Source organism: Ictidomys tridecemlineatus, chromosome 7 (genome assembly GCF_052094955.1).
Source record: "Ictidomys tridecemlineatus isolate mIctTri1 chromosome 7, mIctTri1.hap1, whole genome shotgun sequence".
Taxonomy (NCBI): domain Eukaryota; kingdom Metazoa; phylum Chordata; class Mammalia; order Rodentia; family Sciuridae; genus Ictidomys; species Ictidomys tridecemlineatus.
In genome coordinates, this window is record NC_135483.1 from 173,237,346 (window position 1) to 173,249,492 (window position 12,147).

Below are 12,147 nucleotides of genomic sequence, written 5' to 3' on the forward strand. Positions count from 1 at the left end.
GGGGGTGATGTGTGGAGTCTTTTTTAGTTCCGAATTTCCATTTAAAAGTGTTTAGAAACCATACGCTTTACAATAATTGAGTTTTGAATATCTGTTAATTCTTGTTTCAAAAAAAAATCCTTTTATCAAGCATTTATGAAGAAAGTGCAAATGCCAAGATGGACAAAGACTCATAACTCTTTTGCTCTCTGGGAATTACTGAATCACTGTAATTTCAAGACCCATTATGAGAAGTTGACATTCTGACTTGCCATTTTTCACAACACATAGACATTCAGTTTGTCCTTACCCTGGTTGCCTGGTTGAGTCTCAGGGGTGTTTGTGTTCCAGGTCATGATCTTGCTATGCAATCAACAGAGTTTCATCTGCACGCATGTGGACTACTGTCATCCACACTGCTATCTGCACCACAGCCGCTCCTGTGCCCGGCTGGTCAGGGCCATTAAGCTGCTGTACGGAGACAGCTTAGACTCCCTGAGGGAGAGCAGCAACACCAGCAATGTGGCTCTGCGGGGCAAGAAACAGAAAGAGGTGAGTGAATGATCACATTACTGCTAATATAACAAGACAGAGAAAACTGTATCCTAACAATCTTCCCCAGCAATAAAAATTTTCAGGAAACTGCAATTGTTCAAACCAGCCTACGGTTCTCTGTGCTTCTGCACAAAGGTACATAATAAGTGCAAGAAAAATGCTTTGTCTTCATGTTCACAAGTAAACATGGACTCTTCCCCAGGTTTTGCCTAATTTTTGTGAATAAATATGAATTCACAATGGTTGTGGTGATAAGTAAGTTTTTGTGGCAGGCAGAATAATGCTTCCTCCACAAAGATGTTTGCATCTACTCCCTGGAAACCTGTGAATATGTCACCCTATATGAAAAGAGACTTCACAGGTATGATTAGGGATTTTACCAAGGGGAAATTATCCTGCATTATGCAGGTGGGCTCAATGTAATCGTAAGGCCTTATAAGTGAAGAAAAGCCTAAGGGATTCAGAGACAGAGAAGGAGATGAGATGGCAGAAGCAGAGGTCAGCATGATGCAGGCCACGAGCCAAAGAAAACCAGCACCTCTAGAAGCTGGAAAAGACAAGGAAATGGAGCATCCCTGGGGCCTCCAGAAGGAATGCTATCCTTCCACTCCCATTCAGACTTCTGACAACCAGAACTGCAAGATAATACATCTGTGTTTTAAGCCACAAAGCTTGTGGTAATTTGTTACAGCCACAATAGGAAGCTAATGCAATTATGTATTATGAAATAAGCCCTAAATGGCCCAACTGTTCACAGAAAAATAACAGAATAATCTAGGTCAGATCAGCCTAAAGGAAATTCCTTCAAGAAACTATGACATTTTCCAGGCATTCAGCTGCACGCTCCTGACAACCCTGAGCAGCTGAGCTGGCAGAAGATGAAGACAGTAACCAGGGCTGCTGTGCTCCTGCCAGCAAAGCCTTGAGTTGCCCACCTGCCCTGACCAGGCATGGTAGCCAAGATGCTTAACTTGAATGCTGTGGCTGCCCCTGCAGCTGCTTTTCCCAAATGGTTTTGCTAAGAGATTTTTCTATAACACCTATTCATTTCAACAAGCATTCATTATGCACCTGCTGTTGGCACACTATTAGGCCAAATATTTTTAAAAAAATGTAAGTAGGAGCAAAGGCTCTTTCTACTAAGGAATTCACAAGCCAGGTTTGGACTGGAATTGGGCAATAATATATACATCAAATAACTAGAGATCACAAATAATAAAAACAAAAATGTGGTTGAGTTCTGCAGCAATTTGTAATGCTTTAGCATCACAAAGGGATTTTTAAATTATAACTTTTAAAATATAAAAACAATATGTGATCACTGAAGAACTTTTGACTAGTACAAGAGATCCTAAAGAAAAAAAAAAGTATGTATCACATAAGAGTGCAGTATTAGCTTCTGGGACATGCTTATTTAATATTTTTTTCTAAATATATATATGAGGGCAAAAGAAGTGTATATATATATATATATATATATATATATATATATATATATATATATATATTACACACACACACACATCATTGACAAAGTGCTTTGATGCAAGAGGTATTTTTCTTTACATTTTATAGGTGAAAAAATTGAGTCTCAGAAAGATGAGATTGTCCACAGTTCATATCTAAAAAAACATATTCAGCTAAACTTTAACTTAGAAATATGGAATACTAAAGTCAGAACTTTTTTAATATTTTGCTTTTATTGGTGCATTATAGTTGCATATAATAGTTGGGTTCATTTTGACAATTATACATGCACGGAATTTAATTTACTCCATTTCAGTCCCCAATGCCCCCTTTCCCTTCCCTCATTTCTCCCCATTCCTCTTTTTCTACTCTTCCTTCCATTCATTTATATATTTTTAATTGGTGCTTTATAGTTATACATTAAAGTGAATTTCCCTGTGGAATATTTATACATGCACATAGTGTAATTTTGTTGAATTTATTCTGCATTTCCCCCCCATTTCCATCCCCTTCTCTCCCCCTCTCCTTCTGCTCTACTGATCTTCCCTCTGTCTTTAAGATTTCCAACTCCCAACCCTTGCTTTTCTCCTTATTTTGCTTTAGTTTCCGCATATGAGAGAAAACATTGGGCCCCTGAATTTCTGAGTCTGGTTTATTTTACTCAGCATGATAGTCTCCACTTCCATTTGTTTACCAGCAAATGCCATAATTTCATTCTTCTTAATGGCTGAGTAAAGCTCCATTCTGTATATACCACATTTTCTTAATCCATTCATCTAATGATGGGCACCTGGTTGGTTCCATATCTTGACTATTGTGAGTTGCATTGCTATAAAGGTTGATGTGTTTCACCATAGTATTCTGATTTTAATTCTTTTAAATAAGTACCAGGGAATGAGACAGCTAGGTCATATGGTGGTTCCATTCCTGTTTTTTTTTTTTTGAGGAATCTCCATACTGCTTTCCATCTCTCCATTTATCTACACAACTAAGCATATATCAACATGAACAAAGTAGGACCAGGTAGAAAGATCAATTGTTTTCTTTCTAATTCCCTTGCTTTTAGGTCCATGGTTAGCTGTTATTGCTAGAGTTCTAGATATGGTAATTTGGTCACTTTAGACTGAAGCATGGTATGAAGCATGGTGTACTAATTTGCAGTCAAAGTCAGGGCTTTTTAACTAGACCATATCTCATGTTATTCATATTATACAAATTATAGGGAGAATGAAATTGGAGAAAAGATAAACTGTGAGTTACAATGAACCGTATGAACTTCTAAATAATGGCATAAAAGTAAAAATTATGTATATGTTTGTGTGTATGCATGTATACATGTATACATGTATTTTAATATACAGTCTATATTTCAAACACAAATGACATCACATTTAAAGAAAATCTATTTTAATTTATGTAAGTTCTCTCTTCATATACAAACTCCCTTAGCTTTAAGAGGAAACAGTATATGTTGGAAATTGCAAAAATACATGAGCCTAAATTAATGTTAATTGTTCTCTATACACCGTCTGAAATTTTTGCTGCCACTTTTTTGCCCAAACTATAATTTCATCTCTAATCTATATATTGTCAGACGCAAACGTTTTTAAGGACCCAATTTAAGTACCATCACATCCCTGAAACCTTTTCTGATTCCCCAAGTGTTAAGCACAGGACATATTACAGGTGGACAATAAATGTTATTTTCCTTCCTTCTTTTTTCATCTAAATCATAATGGTTTTTTACTTGTTATATTCTTATTCTTCATTTGTTCATTCATTCATTCCTCTGTGTATTCATCCATCTCTCCATTTATCTACACAACTAAGTTTTTAAGAACCTGTGGGCCATGCTAAGCCCCATACTTTGTGCTGGTATAATAATGAGCAAAAGGGACAAATGTCTGAGAGACAGACATTAATCAAATAAGCCTCCCAGATTGATATAAAATTGCAACAGCCATCAATTCGATAGACAGGCATACTGCACTAACAGCTTATTGAGGCTAACCTCTCCAATAAAGTGACAAGTGACCTTTAACTGAAGGGTGCTTGAATGTTAATGGAACACAGAATTTTCCAACTAGTGAGAAGAGGCAAACACAAAGGACTGCAGTACATGGTAAGGCAGATAGGAACTAGAGCATGTAGGCGAGGAGAAGGCTTGTATTCCACCCTATGAGTAATAACAAGCACCCTCTGTCACTTAGTTATAAACTCTTTGAGAACTGAGGATGTTTTACAATTTTTATATCCTATGTGTCACTAACAGAGAACTCACTAACAGCAGAGAAACAATAAATATTGAATGAGTGAGTGACATTATAGTCTAGCAAAGCTCATGAGAGCCCTTCACCTCTGCTCACCCATGACACTGGTGTGAAGCAGCAGAAAAGTCTTATGAACCTTCTGTGACTTACAGCTAGGAAATCTAAGCCAAAGAAATGTACCCTCATCACATTGAAGTTAGTCATTCAGGTAGAGAGCTGAAAGAACATTCTGAATCTTCTGTGGCAAACATTTTATTTCCAAAATGCTCGCTTCCTGCTCAAGCATCTTTTTCCTCTCATGATGTTTTCCATTTGCCTCTTCTGAATCTGTCACACAAATGAACAATGCCACATTTCCAGATCCAAAATGAAAACAGAAAAAGGCAATAAATCAAGAGTAAAAACAACGGTCTGATTAGAATTGACTGTGAGCAATTGGTACTTCATTCCTGTTTGCTCTTTAATTGGTTTTTATGGCAGAATGTATTTGTGACAGCCGGTACATTTTGCAACCCATCTCACTCTGATCAATCTGCTAATCTACATTCCAGCACTTGGGGACTCGCAGTATGTTCTGTGAGTTTATTTTAGTGCACTTCCAAACTTGAAGGTTATTTTTTATGTATATAAACTATCATGCTATATGTATATATTTTCCTCACCAAGGAATTCTATGGTTTCCCATCTGTACCTTGTCCAATGCTGTGTTCTAAATAAAGGTTCAATTAGTGCTTGCTGATGATAAAAAGGAGTAGATAAAACATTTTTTTTTCTTTCAACCAAAAAGAAGGGTAGGAGAATGGTAATACATGTCCAAAAATAGAAAGGACTGAATGTGGGTAAATTTTATAAAACCAATGCAAATAGAAAGAGGTCCACTGCTGTCTTGCAGAAACAATGTTTTTCAAAAGCTGTAGACAACACTGTTGTGAGTCTGAGACCAGGCTGTGGGTCTTGATTCCTTGGCCTTATGATTGCCCAACATAACATCCGTAACTCACATGTCCAACATATGTGAAGCACAGAGTTTGCCCTTCATTTGGCATGGTGCTTTTCCCAGAAATATAGGGAAATGCCTTTCTAGGAGAGCCCAGTAGGCTGATTTCAGCATTCCTGAATTTTAAATGCCTTGTTATTTCCTGGGTGAATCATGCTTCATGGTACGTATCTCCTTTTTTTACTTATCATGGCCCTTTTATTTGCTTGCTTGTTTGCTTTCGGTCTCTCCTTAGAAAGACAGTCTCCAAGAGTGCAAACCCCATGATGATTTGCTCCCCAACCTATCTCCAGAAGTTGACCCCATTCCTGACATATGGTTAACACACAAAAAAATCTTGAATTATTAAGTGAATGAATATTTTATTTAGAATAACTAAGCATTATTTCTCTGTAGCCAATACTCTGTTGCAAGAAGCAGAAACCTATTTGAACTTATTCAAATAATTAAGGGGTTTTTTTTGAAAGGATCTAGCTGACTCTTATGAAACCAGAAACAGAAGGAGAAATAGAGCCAATAAAGGTCATTAAATATGTGATCTATGAGGTGCTGGACTTAAATCTTCTGTCTTGGTAGGCAGAATTAAACACAACCCTGCATTTCCCAACATATAGGAACTAATGCTCATCCTTTTTCTTTTTTTCCCTAAGCTGAGTATTTGGTTAAAATCAAGGAGAACTATTCATAAGTATCCCTGAAAAAAACAAAATGTCCAACTAAAGGACAACAGGTCAAAATATTTGTAAAATACAGAAATCATATTTTAAAATAATTATAACTACCTGGAAAATATTTATAAAATCATAGTGAAGTGAATTGTTTAAAATTGTTGTGCCACATTCAAAGCATCATCACAGTTTTGCTAAGGTGCATTGAGGGGAAAACAAAGAATAAAATAATGACTATCATTGAGTTCACAATTTGGGGGATTTTTTGCTTCTTCATAGTTTTTCTGCCTTTTCCAGATATTCTATAATGTAAGTGTATTGTTTTAAAAGTAGAAAGAATTAAAACAGGGAAATACTGATTTTTAAATATCCTACCTCTTTTTAAAAGGATATCAAAACACATTTATTTATATGGAAAACTATTGCTATGTGTGATTTTGGAACAATTTTCAAGTTATGTAAAATAAGCATGCTATTTATGCTGAATATGGCTTTTACATTCACGGGGAGGGGTGGGGACCAGCAATTCAATGCTTCTTTCCCCAAGTTATATGTGTTCCCAAGTATGCACCTCCATGGTTTTTTTTATTTAGAAAACATAAGAGCTCTGATCCCTTGTTTCCAAGTAGGTTCATTTAAAAAGTTGGTTCTGTACTAAGCCAAATAGCAGATTCATTGTCTTGAGTCTTTATGTCAGAGTTTCAAAAGACTTTCTTGGAACATGCACATACTTTTAGATTTGCCTTTTCTTTCAAAATATCTCCATCTATAACACTGTGAAGCTCTGTTTAAAAATCTTTCCGAAGTTCTGTTTTTTTCCCTTGGCATTGAGGGAGAAAGTGTTTCATTGACATGGCACTGGAAAAACAAATGAGCTTTAGTCTGTACAAGAAAAAGGACTCCCTCTTTTCACTGCCTGGAGTGCAAAACTAGGAGGAATCAGAACTCAGGATAAATAAACAAGGGCCTGTCCCCAGCTGCTCAGTTCACTCCATTGGTTGGCAGTTATGGAGTCAGAGGAAGCAATTGTCTCATCTGTGCTTATGCAGATGAGTCGAGCTTTTCTGAACCCAGGTTGAGGGCACATTTTGAAAGAAGAGCTGCTGCCTCCTGCAGATGAGTACTTAAAAAAGAAACCATTTTACCTATACAACTGAGACCTAGATGATGGCTGCTATAAGCTCATACTTCCTTTTCGTTGATGTGAGCAAAATACTTAGAGAGGGAAAAGTTTATTTTTGTTTGTTTAGTTCATGGTTGGCTCACTCCTTTGCTCTGGAACCAAGGTCAGGCAGAACATCATGGCACTGTGGTAAGGTGCTGCTCCACTCATGAATGCCAGGAGAAGGGGCCCCAAGAACTCTTCTAGGGCACACCCTCAGTGATCTACCTCCTACAACCAAGCCCCACCTTCCTACAATTCCCACCCAGTTACTCCATTTAAAGTAGAATAGACTGATTAGGTTACCGCTTCCGTAATTCAATCATTCCACCTCTAAATATTCTTACAACACAGAAGCTTTGGGGGAACACCTCATATCCAACCCATAACACTTGATAACCCCTCTCTTTGACCTTTAATGTCCTAACACTTCTCTATGAAATATTTTCTTTCTTTTTTTTTATGAGTTGAAATGTTTCAAAATGTACCTTGCAACCCTATAAAGGAACAGAGTGGATTTTACCTGACTCAATAGTTTAAAAGATTTGTATTTTTAACCAGCTGATAGAATATAATTAACCCTGAAATGGAAATCAGAAGATATTTTTCCTTTCCTTATTCTGCTAATAATTAGCTTTATAACTTGGTCAAGTTACTCCACCTGTCTGGATTCCAGTTTCCTAAAATGTACTAAATATCTCTAAACTCCCTTTTCATTGCAAAATTAACTTCTTTTCTAAATTTAACAAGACACAGGCCCACTAAAAAGCATTAAACCAGACCTTCCATTAGAAGATGATTGTTTGAAGGATTGGGGGGGAATTAAGCACTGTTGGTGTTTGAGAAATCACAGCACCTTCATTACATTTCACATCTTCTTTTCAGTGCTCAGATAAGTCATGCCTGAGGACACCTTCCCTGAAGAAGAGAGCTTCAGATGCCAACCTGGAAGGAAAAAAGGATTCTGGGATGCTGAAATACATCCGACTTCAGGTACTGGCACCTGGATCAAAAAACATCCATGGAGCATTAATAGGGAAGAAGTTCCAGACAGCCTGTTTACAAGCATTTGGGAAACACAATATAAGTTGGCACCATGCTGACATAAAGGACTCCTTAACTGGTGAGAAAAGTGCCACCAAGTGTGCTAGGGAAAAATCCTTCTTGCTAGGCATCCAGATACACAGACAAAGCCAGAGGGGTTTAGCTGGAGCCACATCTTTCCCCAGTCTGCCCACTCCAGTGGAGCTGATTTCTCATCAGTGCATGGTGGCAACACCCATAGGTTTCAGAATGAGACAGTCTGGATCCCGTGCCTGCTGCTGTAGCTCTGGGACTCTGCACAGGTTACTTAATTTTCCTTGGTCTTAGTCTCTTTATCTAGAAAGTGGGGAGTATAACACTAGACCCATCCCAAAAGATTATTGCATGAATTAAATAAAATACTATATTTACCTACTAATCATAACACTATTATGTTGCTATTGTAAGCTAAACTCTAAATTGTACCTTTCTGCAGGGAAAAAAAACAAATTTTTCATGTTTTTCTGGAATATATTTAAAATTATGACTTTTCCAGAACCTACATTTACTGCCTATATTATCTGAAATAATGGATTAAATATGTTTTGTGGATGGACCTGGGGTTATAACCACAGTGTATACTGCTTCAAAGGAAAATGCCATTGAAGCTCACACTGGCTTAGAAAAATAGCTTTCTAAGGACTCCTTCAGAAGTTACTGTTTGCTTATGGTTTTCAGCAGAAATCTACCAAGAGGAAGGAAATACGCAAGTCTTTAGAAGTCAACCAGGACTTTTAAGACAAATATACATTGGCTGGTATTTGTCTTTTCTTGTGGAGTTGTATGTGTTCTACAGTTTATGCTTGGGTGGTTGTAAAGCTGATTTTGTGATGAAAGCATTACAAGATTAGGGAGGGAGGTTTTCTTTTACCCTTCTAATTTTCTTCAACTGAAAAGTATAAAGCTCATACACTATGCCAACTAAATATGCTCCCCTTTTAGAAAGTATTTTCAGGTCATTTAAGGAAATCCGAGAGGGGAAGTTACTCATAAGGAAGAAGACAGTAATCAATGTCCTAAAAGATTTTAAAACATGATTTCCATCTTTCCCAGGTGATGAGCTTGTCGCCTGCTCCTTTATCTCTTTTAATCAAGGCAGCTCCAATTCTGACAGAGGAGATGTATGGTGATATCCAGCCAGCAGCCTGGGAGCTCCTGCTCAGCATGGATGAGCACATGGCAGGGGCAGCAGGTAAAGAAAGACCACCTGGGACCCCACGCCTGCAGCCACTGCCATACTGTTGAAATAAGAGAGAGGGGAATTCATCTAATTTTTGCCTCTAGATTAGGTTGGTGGCAGTTGCTAGAACCGCAAACATAGTTGTGTGCTATAGGAAATAAGACCCAGGTTTTGAGTGCTCTTTTCCAAAATCACTATGTGATTTGCACAAGAACAGTAGATTTCTCTCAGAATATGTGTTAATCATCTTTCCAAAACTATTAACAAAATACCTGAGATAGCCAACCTATGAAGAGAAAAGGTTTATTTGGTTAATGGCTTTAGAGGTTCCAGTCCATGATGGTACAAGACGGAAATGGTGGGGAGCACATAGCAGAGCAGAACTGCTCACCTCATAACTATGAAGCAAAAGGGAGAAAAAGATAGAGACTCACTGTCCTTTTCAAAAGTATGCCCCCAAAGACCAAAGGACCTCTCAGTAGGCCCCAACTCACCCTGTGCCTCCCAGTAGCACCACCCTGGGGAGCAACACATAGATCTTTAGGAGACATGCACCATCCAAACTCCAGCAGTATTAAGAAATTAGAGAGATAATTTCCCTCCCAAACCTACATTTTCACTATGTTTTCTAAAAGATAAAATTCTTTTTATGTTATTTCCTAGACTGAAAGTGCATCACTAACATTAACTTTATCAGATCTCATGAGAGTAATTTTCTATGTCCAAATTACAATGTCAAAATAAATTCATGAAATTTAAGTGATTTGTCCAAAACATATCTGGTAGATACAAAATGTAGGCTCTTCATTTCCCCCTTTTAGACAAATTCCTTTATTTATTCATAGTATGTTGATTGCAAAATGCACATGGTAAAAATTCAAGTATTACAAAAATTTATGAAGTTAAAAGTGTCACCCTCTTTCCCATGACTACTTGTTCCTTTCTTCAGAGGCAACAATTAAGTTTCTCAGGAATTCCTCTAGGGTACATTATACATGTGTGTGTGTGTCTGTGTGTGTGTGTGTGTGTGTGTGTGTGTGTGTGTTTTATGTATATATTGCATGTTTTTGTTTCCACACAAGGATATTATAAAAGCTTTTGTGCTTTGCAGTTTTTCATTGATATTTGGAGAGCATTTTAAAATTATTTTATAGTTTTACCTCAACTCTTTTTAATGGCTGCAGAAGATTCCACTGACTGAATAGATATACCATAATTTATTTAATCAAGACCTGTAGGTAAAATTTTAGGTTCTAGCCTTTTGTTCTTTTATACTACACTAAACAAATATCTTCAAAAAATATATTTGTTTACATTAAAGCTCAAGTTTTTGCTTCTCTCGGAGAGCTACAGAAGGCATTCTTTCCCAAATCAGGACAGTCATGGAGACTCCAAGGGAAAATATAAAGGTGGACCAGGCTTTCAGAATGACTAAAAGTTAGCCAAGCAGGGAAAATGGTGTTGGTGTGGAAATAAACTGGGCTTACTTGGAAAGACTGGAGACTGATTTGACCACTAGAGTAGCTTTCCAGAGAGACCAACTATCCATAAAATTAGAGAGGTGAGTGGAACTTGGATTGCCACAGACCCTGGATGGCAGAGTTAGGGTTGTGGACTTTCTAAAATTGCTATATGAGAAATTATTCATGGGCTCTGAGCCAAAAAGAAAATGTGCATAAGAGACTGAATTATTACCAAGTTTAATATGGCCGCAATGAGCAGAATAGTTTGGTTTTAGAAATAGAGATTTTTCTTTTTCCTTTCTTTCTTTCTTTCTTTCTTTCTTTCTTTCTTTCTTTCTTTCTTTCTTTCTTTTTTTTTTTTTTAGGTGAGGGTAGTATGTGACATAGAGTTGGGAGACATGACCTGGAAGAAGTAAAGAGAAAAGCCAGTTGGGCATTGTGGCACACGCCTGTAATCCCAGCAGCCCAGGAGGCTGAGGCAGGAGGATAACGAGTTGAAAGCCAGCCTCAGCAAAAGTGAGGCACTAAGCAACTCAGTGAGTCCTGTCTCTAAATAAAATATAAAATAGGGCTGGAGATGTGGCTCAGTGGCTGAGTGCCCCTGAGCTCAATCCCTAGTAACCCCCACTCCCCCAAAAAGAGAAAAGCTGAAACCAGAGATAAACTTGGGAACAAGTTGATGTAGGTGACAGCTGAAATAATAGCAGCAGATGGGGACCCAGGAAAAGGGATAAGAAAAGTAAAAAATTAATGATTTCAAGCCATGGAAATAAAAGAGAGTAAGTCTCAAGTAGATTGTTTCAAAGGTGTTAAGGGTAAAAACATTCGGTAAAAAATATACCAATGGATCTGATAATCAATAAGGAAACTACTGTTGTAAAGAGATTAGAGCCTCAGTGATTTAAAGAGTGAGCATGATGTTTAAAAATTAAAGCAGTATAGAGTATATTTTTAAAGGGAAGTTAAAAAAAGGAGAAAGAGTGGAGACTTAGGCAGCTGGTAGGCTAGGAATAAAAAGGATATTAATAAACCAAGGATCACAATAACTAACAGTTGTTATAGAACTATATTCCACAGACAACGTGTTACTGATAGATCATTCTGAGGATGAGCAAACTCAAGTCAGAGAGTTGAAGGAACTTATCCAATCTGCACAGTTCAGAATTAGCCAGAAAATCCAACCCAGATCTGATGGCACGTTGTAAATACCCTTCCCATTTTACCATATTGTCATGGAAAGATGAAATGTACTTTAGAACTGTGCGACACCATTCACTTTACAAAGCACTTTTTCATACATTCTTTGATTTATTTTAACAACAA

General features: G+C 37.3%; 1 protein-coding gene across 15 annotated transcripts in view; it reads left to right on the top strand.

Moving 5' to 3' along the window:
• The window catches only part of Unc80 (unc-80 subunit of NALCN channel complex), a 189,254-nt gene that overhangs the window by 101,801 nt on the left and 75,306 nt on the right, over window positions 1-12,147 (top strand). For all 15 annotated transcript variants that reach the window (XM_078017951.1, XM_078017952.1, XM_078017948.1 and 12 more), the window contains 3 exons: window positions 331-531; window positions 7,984-8,091; window positions 9,235-9,373. In XM_078017951.1, coding sequence (XP_077874077.1) covers window positions 331-531; window positions 7,984-8,091; window positions 9,235-9,373 — 448 coding nt within the window. The remainder of the gene's footprint in view (window positions 1-330; window positions 532-7,983; window positions 8,092-9,234; window positions 9,374-12,147) is intronic.